The sequence below is a fragment of the Ostrea edulis genome, chromosome 5 (genome assembly GCF_947568905.1).
Source record: "Ostrea edulis chromosome 5, xbOstEdul1.1, whole genome shotgun sequence".
Taxonomy (NCBI): Eukaryota; Metazoa; Mollusca; class Bivalvia; order Ostreida; family Ostreidae; genus Ostrea; species Ostrea edulis.
This window is the reverse complement of record NC_079168.1, coordinates 87,855,209-87,874,047: the sequence shown is the minus strand read 5'-3', so window position 1 is coordinate 87,874,047 and position 18,839 is coordinate 87,855,209. Positions and strand designations below refer to the sequence as shown.

General features: G+C 35.1%; 1 protein-coding gene across 23 annotated transcripts; it reads right to left on the bottom strand.

Moving 5' to 3' along the window:
* Positions 1–360: 360 nt before the first annotated feature.
* LOC125650960 (uncharacterized) lies at positions 361–17,933 on the bottom strand. Of its 23 annotated transcripts, none has more exons than XR_008795662.1 (9): positions 11,352–11,555; positions 10,681–10,864; positions 7,665–7,685; positions 5,678–5,871; positions 4,487–4,578; positions 4,160–4,348; positions 3,543–3,577; positions 1,754–1,797; positions 735–815 (listed from the first exon to the last, which is right to left on the bottom strand). XR_008795662.1 is itself a non-coding variant. In XM_056139175.1 (8 exons), the coding sequence occupies exons 1-8, from the start codon at positions 17,238–17,240 to the stop codon at positions 795–797; spliced, it is 822 nt and encodes a 273-aa protein (XP_055995150.1). In that variant the 5' UTR covers positions 17,241–17,933; the 3' UTR covers positions 361–794. The 23 variants fall into 23 exon arrangements, 20 of the variants coding, with proteins under 20 accessions (XP_055995150.1, XP_048735502.1, XP_056023184.1 ...); XR_008795661.1 differs by lacking the exon at positions 3,543–3,577 and adding an exon at positions 1,488–1,592; XM_056139175.1 differs by lacking the exons at positions 1,754–1,797; positions 3,543–3,577; positions 7,665–7,685; positions 11,352–11,555 and adding exons at positions 2,929–3,008; positions 9,861–9,875; positions 17,194–17,933 and having other exon boundaries at positions 361–815.
* Positions 17,934–18,839: the final 906 nt, after the last annotated feature.

Below are 18,839 nucleotides of genomic sequence, written 5' to 3'. Positions count from 1 at the left end.
TTCTTTGTTGTTCGATTGTCACGGATTACTTTTGTCCATTGACAGCACGACAGTTGTTACAATATATTGCTATTTGGTTGTTCCACATGTCTTTGTAAAACGACGGCAAGAATGGCTCTGTATAGCCCACAGAGGCTAAGGCTAAGCCCGTTTTGGGCTCGAACTTTGTGATACCATAAATCTATATTTATGGTATCACAGAGTTCGGGCCCAAAACGAGCTTAGCCCCTGTATACCAATGGTATCACAAAGTTCGGGCCCAAAACGGACTATAGCCTACAGAACTTTTCGCTTTCTCTAGTCCAAGAGATATAAAAACAAAAGCCCGTCAGCTTCGGAGAAACAACAAACACTAGAGGAATCATAACAGCGGGTTTTATTGACTTTACATATCAACTTTGTTTACTATCATATCGACAGAGAGCAACATATAAGCTAGTTATCATTATATAACATCGTACGATGTGTTTCCCCTCAGTGTAGACAGGGTCATTTCTATAAGTGAAGTCAGCGGAACACTGGTGCAAATGTTAATATTATATTTTATTCTGTTGCAAAATGTTTTACAAACATAAATATAAATAAATAAATTATAAACAAATCTTCCATTAAATACTGGCAATAAATACAATAAATTTAAATAAATATTATTCTGTATGTGGTTTTTAAATTATCAGTTATTGCGAGAGAAAAACCCTCGAATGAGTTCGAAACATTTTACAACTAATTGTATTGTGCTTTTATTTCTGGGAAGTGCGTGCTTCACCAAACACCTCGCTCCAATAGGCGTGCCTTCATTCGAAAACGGGATGCCACTGAAACAGAGAAAAGGTCCAGTGTCATCATCTTCTGACGTCATGATATGACACCAATTATGATAGAATGTCATATGACATCAAAAAAGCTCTTTCAAAAGTCAAACATCTAGCTACTTTCACGACTAAAATGTCAAATCTTCGAATATCAATCAGATAATGTTAAAAAATGAAATTATCTTAATATATTATCTTAGAAATGAAAATCGTTAGGTAGTATTCCGCTAGTATTCATGAATTCTACAAATTCAGAGATCGTTAAGTTACATAAAACTTGGTAAGTTCTTTAGAATTCAAGCATTCATTAGTTCTGTCGATTCTCATGCATAGAGGTCATGCAGTAATATAGATTTTGATTATTTTTATGTTGACACAATAATCACGGCAAAACTACACGTACATCCCTAGTCGGTCAAGGCTGAAAAAAATTCTAGTCCTTTGTCTGTCTGTGATTACGTAACATGCTGTGAGACATTCAACACAACAGAGGAAAATCACATCGAGAATGCTTCCTTCTTCTCATTATTTAACGGCCATTAGCATAAAACATCAATGTCATTCTCGATGTAATTTTTCTTGTAAATGTACAATGTATAAAAGTGAAAACAACGAAAAATGAAAAAGGCAGCACACATTGATCAAAGCGCATGCGGTATGTCATCCAAGATATACCCTCTTCCACCACCAAAAGCTAGAACACGCGAGGAGGGGGGATGAGAGCCTCCCCTGGCACCCCTAACCAGCGCCCATAGGCTCCTAGCGACTTCCTCAAGCCCACTGTCAAAGGACACATTAGTAAATATTAACATTTCAGACTGAATGCCAGCTTATCTGTTGCTGTCTGTCTAAACAATAACAATAAAAGAATGAAATTTATCACAGCATTTAGAAATTTTGTTTTGTCGCCTCAACAAATTGGAGAATCATGGTTCGATTACCAAAAATGTCTATTCATGGTTTTTTATGTCTTCAACAGCCCAAACTGAAAGAAAAATGATAAACAGCGGAGTAAAGATTCTGTTCTTTGATTTAAACTGTACAATTATTGTATAAACACAATGCAACATGTCTAGCAATTTACATACATGCCATTATATGCTTAATGTAAAAATAAAACAGACTTCGCAAAGCTAAATGGACATTAACGCATAGTGCATAGCGGTACGCACCTTCCATAGCATTGCGCACGCATACAATGTGTATCCCCTCCAACTTAGCTGCTCAGAGGGGGTAGTAATACGTCACTTCAAATCCTGTTAATGGCGTGCATGAAAATGTAAGTACTGGTGGTCGATGAGATTACTATTATGTTCATGCAATGCCAATCTAATATCAGCATTCTAATGATAACAAGCCAAGTCTGACACTGGAAGCGTAATGTGGATAAATTTAAGCGTTCATGTACAAGCTACAGCAATATTTTGACATGTATGTGAAATCACACGACACTGCATTGTATAGTTCTCCAAAAACCGCGAGATATCATGAGAAAATGCTACATGAAAGTTCAAATTGAGTCCACTCAATAGCTGTTTCATTGTACTTCATTTTCTAATGATTTTTTTTCGTGAGTCAGTGCGCGTGCGCGATAAAACACGTGTTGGTCACCATGGTTACCTCATTCTGCCAGATGCTCTGATACGGATTGGTCCATATCAGGAATGTATTCTGTAAATTTAGCAGGAAGAAAGTGACCACAGATAAAGGATGGTGTACGGGGAGTTCACAGAGGTAATATCTACCATGGTATTCAGTAATGGGAAAGGGATGTACATAAATTCACAATGTTTTTGACATCTTGCAAAAAAACACCAAAAACACATGATAGCTTTTGAGGTAATGTAGGAAAGATTAAATTCATATTGACTGTTAGGGCTTTATATTGTTACCTTAATCACTATCCAAATCCTCCCAAATACTTGGTTCATAGTCGTATACATAGCCTGAGATTTAACAGAACTGTGTAAACAACCCCACCATGTTTTACATAAAAGCATATGTTTATTGTCAGCATATCGGTTTTTGTGTCATTTTCAAAAGATTATTCATTTAAAATAAAGAGCTGGTAACTGGCATCCTGTCTGATCAAATACATTGTATCTGCAAGATTTACCGAAACTTTGCTGTCGCTAACCATAGTGTCCCAAAGGGTGTGATCCATATTAGAGTCCCGCGGTAAATAACGAATGTAAACTGGATAGGATAAAATAAAAATAAAAGAACTGGCAATGTGATCCAAGATAGAATCGAGGTAAATAACAGATGTAGTCTGCATAGGATAAAAACGCTTGCAATTATATTTGTTTTCCAGGTTAAGCTACTCCGTTTTTGTAGGCTGTTACAACATTTATGGCCCATTGATATTTACAAAAACCTTGGAAACGATTATTCGTGTAAAATAACCTTTCAGCTTAATGATCATGAATTGATTTCATATCAACTTGAATATCAAATATTGATTACTAAATGAAGGTTAATGCATCATAAATACGTTAAAAGCAGAGAAATGTTTGCACTAGCAGACCCTGGAGAGACGTCGGGTGCAGTGCTGTTTTCAAGATCGGTATCAAGAATATAAAGGAAGTATATTATAGAATTTTGCGTAGAAATGTGCAGATATTTTAAAATGTATAGAAATACAAGAGTTCTATGGATATTCTAGATACAATTGAGACTACGTGGTTTTGACACCAGAATCAGTTCTAAGTTAAAAGTCTACAGTACTACCTGATGGACCTAGTAATACACGCTCAGCTCCAAGCCTGTAGTGTACCAAGAGGAATGTGCAAAGGTCACCAAGAGAATCGCTAACTAAAGTTTCATGCATTTTCGTTCAAAGAAATTAAAAAATTCTAAAATGTGCATGTTTTGACATGAATAGTCGTTCCTTAATGACGAAAAACTATTTATGGACTATATGAGATAAACAATGTTCGTATATTTTGAAAAGATGGTGCAATTATCTAGGTGCATTTTTCTCAACAATGATTGAAATCTATGCTAAAATCACCTATATCAGTTACTGATTTTGATATTCTGTACTACTGAATATTGTACACAACTTTACGAGTTTTCACGTTACTGATGGTACATTTGTTATCAATAACACTTTCTTTAAAAAAATGTACTGTTTTCCAATTATTTTATTTCAGTATTGATCGTTAATCGTCCACCAAAAAGAAATTCATAAACAAATTCGTTGCATCTCTATGTAGTCATTTACACCAAGTTTCGTTTAAATCAAACAAGTAATAACATTCTAGAAAATTGTAAAATGGTGTGAATTTCGTAATATCATTTTCTTGGTATAGAATGATATTATTGAAGCCTAAATGTATACTTACGATCCATGGGTTTATTCTGCTCCTGGTACCAGTACTTGAAGCCATTCCTAGCGTGTTGGTTGTAGGTCGTGTTCAGTTTCCTCACTTTCTTACTGGAAGGTACTCTGTTGATGGTCTGGGGTACTGAGATTTTAGCGGGTTCCATTTGCCGAGGCAATACTATACGATTGTCGACTTGTTTTACCGTACCTGAAGCATTGCGTAAAAACAATTTAACATATTAACAATTTAGTATATTACTGTCATACTCTATACGCAAGTTCATTGATCAGATAATTCCCATTTCTTTTGAATCATAACATCAATCTAACAGACTTTGAGACTTACCCTCTACAAAAGCCATATGACTACCGGAACTAGCTGTACATGACGTAATGTGTCTCCACCGTCCTCCTGCCCGCCCCATTCTGTATAGATTTCTGTAAAAGTGAGTGTGACGTAAATGAGAAGGTACGTGTACAGACAGGAAAATGATCAGGATATAGGGCTCACGGCGGGTGTGACCGGTCAACAGGGGATGTTTACTCCTCCTAGGCACCTGATCCCACCTCTGGTGTGTCCAGGGGTCCGTGTTTGCCCAACTATCTATTTTGTATTGCTTGTAGGAGTTATGAGATTGATCACTGTTCGTAATCTTCACCTTGCATCCATTATAGAAAATAAAATCTTATCTATGAGGAAGAGAAAATTCTTATTTTTAAGAAATGCTAAAAATTAAAACCTGAATCTGAGTGACAATTGTTCTGGAATTATTTGAAATATTTTATAGTTTTAAGCTGTTTGTTTTAAACTTTCAAAATATACAAGAAATATATCGACGCAAACTTCAAAGAACGGCCGCAAATAATTTGTTTCATTTAATTTTGCATGAGAACAAAAAAAAAAAAAAACGTCCTCTACTGTCGCCTCATCTTACTTCAGGGCCAAGATTTTAATAAATTGAAACTGAACTTCCTGATGATATGATGCTTGCATATTAATACCGTGTAAAACTTTGATCCCCAATTTAAGCCCCATTTTACACTTTGAGGCCATGATTTGAACAAACTTGAATCTGTACGACCTATGGATGCTTGCATATTTTGATACGATAAATCATGGCACTGCTGCTCTGAAGAAAAAGATTTTTAAAGATTTGTCCTTAGTTATTCAAATATAAAACTTTGTTCATCAGTTGTGAATTTTAACCTACCATACCTCTGGGGCTATCATTTGAACAACTTGAATCTATACTATACCATGATACCGGTACCCTCATCTAATATATCCCTTTATCAGTTATTTCAAATCGGGGGATATTTTTTCTTTTTCTTTCTTTTTTTTCCTATTCATTACACAAACATTCCCGAAATGTTTACATTATTTTGATACATCTATGCAGTGTTTCGGTACAAATAAAAGTAAAAAAAAACACCGGATTATTGATATGATTTTGACATTCCTTTTCAGTGCTACACCAATCTTATAAAATTCTCACACCACTCTAGAAAACCCAAACTAGATTAGTAAAGTACTTACAGGTTGTTGGGGGACATGCCCTGTTTCCACATTCTGGTATAGTACTGTTTGGTGAAGGGGTCCATTTCATTGTCACTCTGAGAAAAGCCGCCAAATGTCCTCTCCCTTCTGATTGGTTGGGGAGTGGGAGGGGCGGGTGGAGCGGGCGTCTGTAGGCGGTTGTTTATGTCGGGATAGAATAATCTGGAATCCGTCTACAAAGAAATACTTTCATCTAGAATATGAAAAAGTAGAACTCAAAAAGAAAATATTCTCACACAAAATTCTCTCGGTTTTTTATGCTTTCTTTATAGGAACTTTTATTCATTCGATGGTATTATCAAAATTATACAAAGTTAGTTTGTTAATCAATTCAAACAGTTTCAGAAGAACTATTATAGAAAATTATTTGCAAGCATTGATCATTTGCAATTGTGAGACAATATATGTCATAATTATTTTGATTATGTTACTTGTGACTGAAATTGTGATTAGACATTTGTATTTTGGCACAAACACACATAAAATGAGAGCAAAATGCGAAAGACGATAATGACAACAAAGTTGATAACAGTGTTACATATATATTTAATATTGATATACTAGTATTCACTGCATTGGCAAAATGTCATATTTGATTTTTTAATCATACCCAAGAATTTTTTGAAGATTATGAGAATTGCTGTTAATAATAAAGTGATTTTACCACATCGTTATGAACATTTTCAAAATTAACATACAAGTTTTATAATTTTACTTCCAAAGGGTTTTTGCTGTTTTATGATTTTAACACCGCCATAAAAAGTAAGAGGCGCACGGGCCACATCATTCGCCTGATATACTGCATTCCCCATGTAAGGCATTGAAACCCAATAATTCCCCACCCCCTCTTGTGACCTCTCCTTGAACCCCGGAGTCATGGTGTAAACATATTTGAATCAAACTACACGAGAATGTTTGCATAATGATTTAAAAATTGCATCACTGTGGTCATTGAGAACATTTTCGCAGAGTTTCATCCCATATATATCCCTTTGTAAAACTAGGAACCACTATCTAACCCGGTCCATAGACACGGGAGCCATTGTTTGAACAAAGTTGAATCTTCATGACGTAAGAAATTTCAATTAAAGCTTTTACTTTTCTTGTTCAGTAGTTCTTGGGAAGACACACCACCCTATGTTCACCTTTTTTATTATCTCCCCTTGCATAAGGACACAACCCTTCATTTGAAGAAAATTCCACGAATGCTTTGTGGTAAGTTGGGTTGAAAGTGGTGGTTCGTGAAAGGAAGTGAAAGTTTATAGACGACATATAGGCTGATGATGGACAAATTATCTATTCGAACGATAAATTCTAGAATGGGGCGTAAAAAAATCTATCAGAAAAACTCGCGTGACTATTCAGCTCAAGTGAGCTAAGAATTGTACTCCTCATCAATATAAGACAAACTTTACAGAGTCAATCGATTCACTTTATTCAATTTCGAGGTTGCAATTGGGTGTACATGTACTTAGTTTGATTCAAGTTTAATGGTCGCCAATCTTACAAACTCTGCGAAAAAAGAATAATTTTCCAGTTTTATTAGTTTTTAATTTATTCTGGAATCTGTTAACGAATCTAATTAAGCATTGGTTGTATACGAGCTGTTAATGGACTAGTCTCTATAAATGACAACCTTAGTCTATTAAGACATGAAGCAAATTCTAAACACCATGGAATTGCATCCCATGTCTCTTTGAATCGGATGGAAAAAATACAAACACAAAATATCTCTAGCCCACTTGCAACTATACATACAATGCAACAATTTGTTATCTCTAGGAATAATTCATGATCCGCCACCTCACATTCTTTTACATAATAAATACAACAGTTGCCCTGACAGTCTACGGCAATCACTATATTTTAGATAAAATAGAAAGATTGTTGACAGGTGCCCGCGACTTTGTGAGATCGTTAGCTGCAGGTGCCCGCGGACTGTCAGACAACTGCTGAGAATAGATACCGTCCGGAGGTAGTCCCCATACTGCACAAATATAAACACAATCAATCAGACAGATTGGCAATTTAATTATCGTATCAAGTTTCTGGTCTGTGGTATATATGTAATACCTGTACATGTCATTGATAAAGTCTGTAACAAGAGATTACGCTGATAGACCGGTTACCATGCAGTGGATGTGTGCATCGAAGGGATGAACAGTATTTGGAGGGTTGTGTATTGACTGAAGCTGGAGTGCTTTGTACATTTGTGTATGCTGAGTCTAAAAACTGAATACTGTCTCTTCATTCAATACACGGTTACTAAACAATTTTTCAAACTTTATTACCTCAAGTTATTAAAGTTATTGATTTTTTCTACTAATGATAATCGGATTATCTTTTATCCTTTGAAAGTATATCAACAAACTTAGATCCAATTTTCATACTCTCTTTGAATATTTCTTTTTCTGAAACAGTTATTTTAAAAAATGTTTTGTTGCATATGCACCCTTTCTCGATTTTATCCATATGAATCAAGCAACATGCGCTGAAATATTCACACATAGCAATGGAGCTACAGAACTGTAGATCTATAGGGGAAACAGTGGTAGACTAGAGAGCTACAGATCCGCCCGTTATCAGTAAACTCTTCAATTTATGGTGCTACTTTTTCTGTGCACGATTAAGATGGTAGTGAATATTCTCGGGATTTTTTCCTCGCCGCCTCAAGATGGCCACACTTTTGTCAAGACACACCTTCAAACATTTATTTAAGCTCCATTCAAACTCCAACCTGAACAAACTTCATCCATTTACATGCACATATTCATGTTAGGTTTAGGCGCGGAGGCAGGCGTACGTTTGTACCCACAAACGTCCACATCATTTTTGCAACAACAAAAAAGGGAAAGAGAGAGAGTGTGGGGGATTAGAAATATCAAAAGGTAGTGAAGGGCAATATTTGAACATTCGTTTTAAAATGTATACATAGGTAATGTACAAGAAAATGAGTTGAAAAGAATTCTCTAGTCTTTGTTATTTTTAATCTTTACCGGTGTATTTTGAACATCAATGTAAGCTTGACTATCAGTTGATTACTTGGTCCGTCTAAAACAGTGAACCACTCTATCTGACTGTTTTAAACCGGATATTCGACGTCAATACCATACGTGTTTGTTTTGTCTCTTCAAAAGTCTAAAATTGTTTGTAGAGGGTTCGTCATGCAGCGATATTGGACAGATCCTTTCTCATTTTTGAGATTTTACAAGTGTTTGTCCGCATTTTGTACAAAAACAGAACAGACCTCGAATATGGCTGCGTAACACATTTTATAAAGTGTACGAACAATGCGTTTAGGAGGGTCGAATATACACATCGAAATCGTCTAAAATTTACCAGCTTCCGGGGCCTTCACCCCCTGGGCCCCCACCAGGGCTTTGCCCTGGACCGATTGGGGGCCTTAAGACGGCCCCCAAACCCCCTGCCTACCCGGGCGTCCACATCAAAAGTACCCTGGCTACGCCCTGAGGTTGTTAGTCAATTACAACCCGTAGGTTTTCATATTCATATGTTTCAATACTTTCACGTTGTATTTTTGCGTTGACAAATATTTATTCAGTTAGGTATTTTGGGTGAGATAATTTTAGTTTCAATAAATCTACTTGTGTAAAAGAAGTTTGGATATTAATTAACTTCAAGGTTCTCTTAAGATACTCGAATCAATTTTTGACATTCAAAAACTTCTTTTACGGCTCAAGGAGCTATATTTTCTCCGTCTATATGGATTATATGTGTTGAATAGGACATGAAGATCGAAAACTATAGTACTGGAAAAATGCGTACAAAATTTAATGGAATTCGAATCGAATGACAGCTTTAACATGGCTCCGTAAACAGATGACCTTTACTAAACTAATCAAGAATACTTTGATTTGAAAGTCTTATGGCGGCAAGGTAAAACGGCAGATATAAAACACAGGAAAAGTAGCGTCGTCAATCGAAGGTTTTTACAACGGGTGGATTTGTAACTCTCTTGATCCCCCCCCCCCCCCCTCCCCGAGTGTTACAGTTCCGCAGCTTATAGAATTACAACACTCGTGATACTAGTTACTGTCGTAACAAATACGTCATACACAAACACTCAGTGATTGGTCAGTCGTCGTGCGATTGTACTGTACGTTCACTCATTCGATCACGTGATATTACAGTTACAACTCACCCTTTGGGTATCATCCTGGATAGAACCATATTAGTTATCGATAAAACCATGTCAGAAGTGAGAAAACGTATATCGATAGAACCAGATATATACATGTACATATCGATAAAAATGTTTGTAATGATAGAAACATATATGTAAAAACATATACCATAACATATCGATATCTATATCGATTCAATCGGCATATCTATCCAGATATATACATATATGTCAAGGCAAAACAAGATATCTACACATCGATAAAACTACATCAGTAGAGACATATTTACATCGATATATCAGCTAAGGAAAAATCTATATTCACAGTACATATATACCATATCAGTACTTCTATCGATAGAACGTTAACTATATTCATAGTACATATACCATGTCAGTACTTCTATCGATAGAAGCATCAGTAGAGATATATTCATATCGATAAAACAACATCAGTAAAGAAATATTTAACAAAGATAAGGAACTTTAATCTATTCTTTTGTGAATAGAGGTCTCTTTTCTTTCCTCTTGAAACATTCATTCTAACAATGGTTTATTTTTATCCTTGACCTAAGAATAGATATATCACTTTACAACAGAACCTTACTGAGGTCATATTTCTGATCATATTAGTATTTTGTCATGGTATTTTGAGGATTATACTTTTTCTCCACAAATGGAAATAGAATTAAAATTTTGCAGAATCTGACGAATTTCAAAAAGAAAACAAAAAGAACGCGGTCATCACTGCTCTGTGTATCGAGATCACCACATCAGAAGAAACATATTAACCCGGGAGTTAGGCTGAGGGCCCAGGACTAGGGGGCGTGTCACTGACCTGTGTGCCGAGGTTAACCCTGGAGTTTGGCCGAGAGCCCAGGACCACTGTGTTGGATCTCCTTAGGGGTGTGCCTCGTCCCTCTTTCATTGGAGTGTATCGCCCAGTGAATGGACCATCAGCGGCGGGAGGATACATAGCTCCATCATCGAAGTCATTTGTCTGGTAGATGTCTGATGGGTATCTGGAAGAAAGTCAGGAGTAACTTATAGCAGTGATGCAATGATGACATAATCACGTGATCGCTGGGAACTTTAGAATGTGAGTAACTAGCTGTTACACGACCGTCCCACCAACGCATAATAAAGACGGTGTGTGTTGAGTAATAACTAACGTTTTCAACAGATTAACTGTTTCTTTACAACTGCAATCACCCTTTGGAAGTTTCCATATCAATAAATTTGAATCCTTTTTCATTGTGCCAAGTTTGTTTGAAACATGAGACTTACGACAAGGATTTTTCGATCCGAAAATCTAACTTGAGGCTTCATCTAAGCCTAAGTTGAGTTGAAACTGGATAACAAGCAAGTAAAGACTCATTACTTTCTAAATCGACATTAGAAGATCCCACAGATCAGAATCAAAACGATAACAAGAATATCAACCAGCAAACACAAAAGAAAAACCAGCGGTTGTACATGAAGGAGAGATGGTGTGAAACCTGAACACACCTTCCACTGAAATGTCTTGGGGTGCGCCGTCTGCGGAGCACGATGTCAAGGTTTGATGTATCCAGCCAGACGACATTTTGGGGCTGATAGTACCGGTCTTGTCTGTCTACTCTCTGCATCCTCACAAACTTTCAAAAAATAGCCCTATTTCCCAGAAAGACTCCCAAATTGCAACATGATTCTTGGTCATCTCAAACTGCGTAAAAACCCCGTATACTGTCATGGCACATTGTATACAGTTAAGCATTTGTTGTGCACGGCGTATGAATTATTTACAAAACCGTCAGTTTTCTCCTGGGAAATTATGTATACGTTACAGAAAATCCCTACCTGTACTTAGAGATGAAGGGTCTACGCTTTTAAGGTAATTACTGTTTTTGTTCCTTTTAATGATTTCCACTGACCGAATTTTCTCCCATTTTATTGCAATTTTGCATGCAGTCCCTCCTAATCTCTGTAAAACGCTATAATTTACCTAATATAAACTGATCATTCGATCTCAATAAAAACATTGACACTTATCTACTTCGACACAAAACTAATTTGAATATTCGATTTGATAAATATCTTTTCATCCTTAGAAACGAAAATAAAATGAAAATTGTTTAAGTTGCATCCTGAGCCCAGAAAGGAATACCAATTAATTAACTGTTTTAGTAACAGTTGCATTCTAGGCTGTGACACTTTTAAACAATCAGTAGCCATACAGCATAGAAGGAGACGCCCATTCAATGTGTGACTGAGTACTATACAGGGCTTAATGATAGTACTGTGTACTCAGTCAGAATGTGTCACTGAGTACTATACAGGGCTTAATGATAGTACTGTGTACTCAGTCAGAATCAGAAAATAAGTTACCAGTGTCGTGTATCTTCTTACATCTTTACCTCCAGCGAAAGTGATCGGTCCATCATAACAGCACATTTACCAGATACATGTATCAATAAAATGGGTACTGGTCACTATCAAAAGATCACTGAACGCCTTACATAGAATGATACGCATCTGATCAAATTACATCTATACAAATCATCATTCAAAGTACAGTTGCGCCTTAATTTCGAATAAATAATGTTAATTAAGAAGTCGCTTTCCGAAAATTTTGATATGGAAGATTATGATTATCATTCCTTGTTTTCTTCCTTATTTCGTTGTTGAGTTCCATCTGTGTATAGTAGAAGTTATGACGGGAGTGTAGTCCGAAGAGATCCCCGTGTGTATTTCATAATTTACGTAGTATTTCTGATGGCTAGAATTATATATTCTTAGAATAAATTGGAACTGAATTGATGTGAATTTTAAACAATTTACAGAGCTTGTTCCGTCTTGTCTTCTTTCGAGTGATTGCCAGTCCATTTCTAGGTAGAATACCTTACTGAACTGAATTTATTTCTCATCACAATTACACAATTGTATACAGAGATTTAGTACATATATTTTATATAAAAGTGATGGTAATATATCACTAAATGTTTTAAGACATGCATGAGTATGGAGATAGGCAACATATGCAATTTTAGATTCGAGTAGTCATTGGGTCGGGGAGCATAGTTTTTAATATTTCTTATAAAGGAACACAATTTTCTTAGAAAAGATTGCTTGTTTGAATTCATTATATATTTTAAAGTGATGATATTTTGAGACGTAATTGTTTCTGTGATAAACAATGTTTTCTTATATCAATCAGAGATAAGTAGTGGAATTCATCACCAATTTCATTTAAATCACATTTATTACAATGTCTTGTTTCTCTGGGCTTGTTTCGCCAGCGTCCACTTTCAATAGGCAAGTGATTTACAAAAGATTATAGCATCTTTTCTGGGTAGGATATCTAAATATTTTTCAAATTTTAATTCATCCTTGTACTTTCTAAAGTTTATAGTTTTTGATACTAAGCGTTTTAATGTCAGAATTCCATTTTTGCTTAAATTGATCATGTAAAATAAGTTTTACTTTTGACTTTAGCCAGTTTGGATTACATGCGTTATTTTGCCAAATGTTAGAAAGTCCGCAATTGTTAAGGATATTTGACACGTTCTTGAACCAAGCAATCTCTTTCGCGTATTGGTTTGTAACATTACAAATGACTGCAGTCGTTGCTGCGGCAATCCTGCTCACTGCGAGAGGAACCACGGGTCTAGACATCTGCCAGTTGTTGCAAGGATTTTATTTTATTTGGACTAAGGGTTGAGAACCCTGATCCTTCATCACTCGGTATTTCTCGATATCTGACAAAATACAGCCAGACTGGTTACTCAAGATTGGTCTTATAATTGCTACAGAGAAAGTTGGGAAGAGTATCTCGCGATACAATAAACTTAGGGTTAGGTGTTGAATACATGTATTCTTTATTCTATCTATCTATAACACTGACCAACACAGTTTGGGAGTTAAATGACCCTGAGATGTGGAGATGTTTGAGCCAATAAATGAATTTTAATTTGAATTGACGGTATCATTAAATTATAATGCAGGAAATTCGTAAGGATGTCTTAAACCAAAAAATAAGCTTTGGTTCCATTTGGATTAAATGTCTAAATAATTATGTCGTTACTATATTGCAATTCATTCTTTTCATCCTGTACAAGTTTAATTTAATACCGTTGAATAACATGAAAAAATTATAGAAAAGATTGATTGATTGTATATTGTTTAACGTCTCTCGTAAATTTTTCACTCATATGGAGACGTCACTAATGCCAGTGAAGGACTACAAAATTTAGGCCTATGCTCGGCGCTTACGGCCTTTGAGCAGGGGTGGATCTTCAACGTGCCACACCTGTTGTATTGTATTTTTGGGATGTATTGTTTATTGACCAAGAACCATACAGTTCATAGGTATAAGGTATATACAACAACTTTTACAATGAAATGATAACAAAACATGATATATCATACTGATGTACATGGACAGGATAGAATAGATACTGAGGATAATCTTATAAAAACTGAGATATAATAGATGAACATTTATATAGGTATTTACCAAGTTTACATAATTCGGTTATTATGGTCTCATCCGAAGGACCGCCCCATTTAGTCGCCTCTTACGACAAGCAAGAGGGACTGAGGACCTATTCTAACCCGGATTCCCAAGGGACTTATAAAAAAAGAGAAATTCAAGTAACAAAATCTAGATGCATCCATGATATTATTATGGTTATTCAGAAAAAAATGGATTTTAAAATTTTGAAAATGATCTTCTGTTCAAGTTTATGATTTATCATTTTGAATGAAGTTTACAAACAAATACATGTATACAAATCCAAGAAGCATAGAAAATTATCGAAGTTATGTTTCGTGATAAAAGCAGTAACTTAAAAATGCCAATAAATTCAGTCAATTTAGGCTCTCTTCACAAACCTGGAGGTCATGCGTGCAATGTATACCTACATTTTTAATCAAGCATCTCAATTGCATTAAGTCAACCCAAACGCTTTTAAATAATTTCAGATAAAGCAATTAGCAAAATTTATTTCCATATTCATTTAAAATCATTGCATAAAACACGAGCTGTATATAATACGATGCTAACAGACCGAAGCAATGAAATGCAAAGAATCGTAATTTTCCCCCGACCATAAAAGTCGATAAAGCTCATTTTTTATATATACATTAATTTAATTCATACAATAATTTCGCCTGCGGTGAGAATGTTTCTTACATGTCACAATAGTCCTAGGACCTTTTGAAATAAATTACTAGGTAAACTCAATGGTTTAAAACGGGTACTTATAGAGAAATTTCACATCACTCGATATACCCAGCAATTATAGAGAAATTTCACATCACTCGAAATACCCAGCAATTATAGGGAAATTTCACATCACTCGATATACCCAGCAATTATAGAGAAATTTCACTTCAATAGATACATTCAGTAATTATAGAAAAATTTCACTTCAATAGACATACCCAGCAATTATAGAGAAATTTCACATCACTCGGTATAATGAAAGGCGATGTTAACGAACGGTGATCAATCTCATAACTCCTATAAGCAATACAAAATAGAGAGTTGGGCAAACACGGACCCCTGGGTATACCAGAGGTGGGATCAGGTGCATAGGATGAGTAAGCATCGACTATAGAGATAATTCGATTACTCGTTGTAATTAGCGACTATGGATATTTCACATCACTCGATTTTATCAGTAATTATAGAGATATTTCACATCACTCGATTTTATCAGTAATTATAGAGATATTTCACATCACTCAATTTTATCAGTAATTATAGAGATATTTCACATCACTCGATTTTATCAGTAATTATAGAAATATTTCACATCACTCGATTTTATCAGTAATTATACAGATATTTCACATCACTCGATTTTATCGGTAATTATAGAGATATTTCACATCACTCGATTTTATCTGCGACTATATAGATATTTCACATCACTCGGTTTAATCAGTGCCTATGGTAATATTTCTGATCAATTAACATAATCGATGTCTATATTTACATCTACGGATAAAATCGGAGGTCAGTCACAATATTTTACACATATCATGAAGGAAATCTATTTCTAAAATATACGTAAATATCTACAGTAAATTGACTCATGCTTTTGTATGCTCCTTAATATTATTTATTATTCTATATTCTTATACTTAAGCTGTTGTGGTTTCCTGTGTATTAATATTGTTCTAAAACGTGCAGGTTCTTGTTTTGTTAACCGAGGTATTTCATTCCCTCTTGTTCTGTTGATACAATGACGAGTCATATTTCAATTATTATATGCTAGAGAACAAAACGAAGACAGAATAGCAATATAAGTTTTAAGCAAATAATGAAGCAATAAGCTTTTAAGTGAAATTATCCATTAAAATGGGTAGACAGTACCTCGAGGTTGGGGCGAGTGGAACTGTAATGTTGATATGAGTTTAAATTCAATCGGCAAATCAATAGTACCCGTGCCAAACAGAAGTTTAATTTCAAGTATCAACGAAGGTTTGTCATACTATCAGATTATCTACTGAAATAAATCTTTATCTACCTCGCATTTGAATAGGAATATCAATGTACTAGAATCGAAAGAAAAGGCAATCGGAAGCCATTCGTTCGCAGCAACAAATATATCCAAAACAACTCAATCAATGAATTCCGATCGACAGCCCTTACAGATATCAGTATTTGTATACATTCCAATTAGACTTAATAAAAGTGTTTTACGTGAAGGATAACAGTCATTCAGTCATCTGTTTTCTTAGAATAATATTATCAGATTATGCAACACTGAAATTGGACTCTCTAATTCGATATTTTTTTTTTAAAACCTTTCCAGGCATTTAATCCCTCTAGTAAAACCTTCTCCTTTTTTTTTTTTTTTTTTTTTTTTTTGCTGTTTGAGGTAACAGAAAATATTAAGAGCTTATTGATCACATCATTTATCGGGAATGTTGAGGACTGGGAGAAATGGCGGCTATGGCTGAATATAAAGCTGTGACGGGCACCTTCAGCTTATCGTCACGACGGCCGGGTATGGATGGAATTCAATAGCAGGGTCGTAAAACTGTAGACCCAGTCAAATGCCGATTTATTTAAATGATAGTCATCAGATTATAAAGAGATTAAAATCAAGGTCGTGTGCCATCCACGAAATTATTTAGCTCAAATTATCATGCCCCGTTAAATATATAATTTACAAAATGTGAAACCTAAATCCTCTAGTTCTGTTTAAATAAAAGTCTGTAGGCCACCATTGTCATAATAAATCTTTTTAATATCATTTTGATATTTTCTTAACAGTTGCATCGAATTCTAGCGCCACACTAAACTTCATATAATCGTTTCCATGGAAACTTTAGCCTGTATATATAAATATATACTCACACGTCATAGCCGTCTAAAGAAGTATATGGCCTCCTTTCTCCAGGCATTTTGATTTTTACAGTCCAAACCGCTGTCGAAAAATTACTTATGTCCGAAATCTCACATCAAAAAGAAAAAAGAGAAAGTCCGTGTATTTCCGGCCAATTCGGAGTGAATGGTTACCCCGGTTACAAACCGGAAACGTCCCAAATTAGGAGATAAATGGATCCTTTTGTGTCTTAATCCACAGAGGTTGTAGGCTTGCTTCCAAGAGACTGCAATTCTAACGATTATACACAAAACAAACACAAAGACTTTAAACCCTCCTCTCTCAGTACAGGGTTAGGCACGAGGTGATTTACAATGCAGTGAAAAGAAAAATACTCGCAACGTTACCCGTTTAATAGGAGAAATTTAAATGTTTAAATTACAGCCAGCTCTAACAGCTTTAAAGATTCTAAAGTTCTTTTCCTTCGTGTCACATAGTGTTAATGATACAATAGTTGAGCGTCGAGGAAGAATAAATTCAAATTTAATTATATTTTTTTGAGATTAATTGAGGAGGTTTACCATGTGCACGACAGGATTTGTTCTGTCCGACGGATTATAACTATATGATTACCGGGTGTTAAACTCCGCGCACCTGTCAGTAGGGGAAATAACTTGGCGATTTCGTGATATCATTTATCAAAATTCATCCACTTTCGTTTTATAAGGATTATGTTGCGAATTTTATGGACGATGCTAATAAAAAATATTTTTCTTCGGTCTCCTGCAGTGAACAAATCGTCAACAATTGCAAGTCATGACAACCAGAGGATGTAGGATACCACAGGTGCCCGATTCTTCACCTAACAAAACCGTATTTATTTACACCAAACACTTTTAAACCGTTTTACACATATATTATTACACATATAGATTATTACCCATATAGATTCCGTAAGTACTGTGTAAAATTTTATATGTCGATGTGTGCAAGTATATATGTGGTGTTACTTACAGTAAAATTAGATACAAGAACTAAACGCTTGTCGAGTCACCGTAGTAGCAGACAGTAGCGTTGGATTCAGTTTGAACACATTCCGCATTAAAATCAAGGCCATTATTTAATACATTACGCAAAATGCGAACAAATTATTTCAGTTAGTTTTCTGGCAAAGGATCATACACACAATCAAACGCACATGCAAAACCTGATTCAATCAATTATTCAGATCGATTAAATCAACCTTCAAATAAATAAATCAATAAACTTTTTCTTCTTCAAATACACATTTCGAAAAAAAAAATGCATAGAACAGAAGCTGTGTCTTTGTAATGTCTCCAAGAGACCAGAATTAAATTAAAACATATGACGTCGTTTTTAAAACGACTCTCATAATGAATATTAATAAAACTCGATTTATGTGCATTAAATAGGTTTATCGTCTTGCTAAGTAAATACGTCATGATCTATAGCCTATTTTCGATATTATACATAAAACAGTTCGACCAAACAATATCATATTTAACTGTAGTTAACTTTACCAGAATATATTTGTTATGGCGAAAACTTTGGAACTTTGATTTACTATGGTAAAAATATAAAACCATGATTTACTATTGTAAAAATATGACACCTTGATTTACTATTGTAACAAGAGATGTTTGTAAAACATATATGC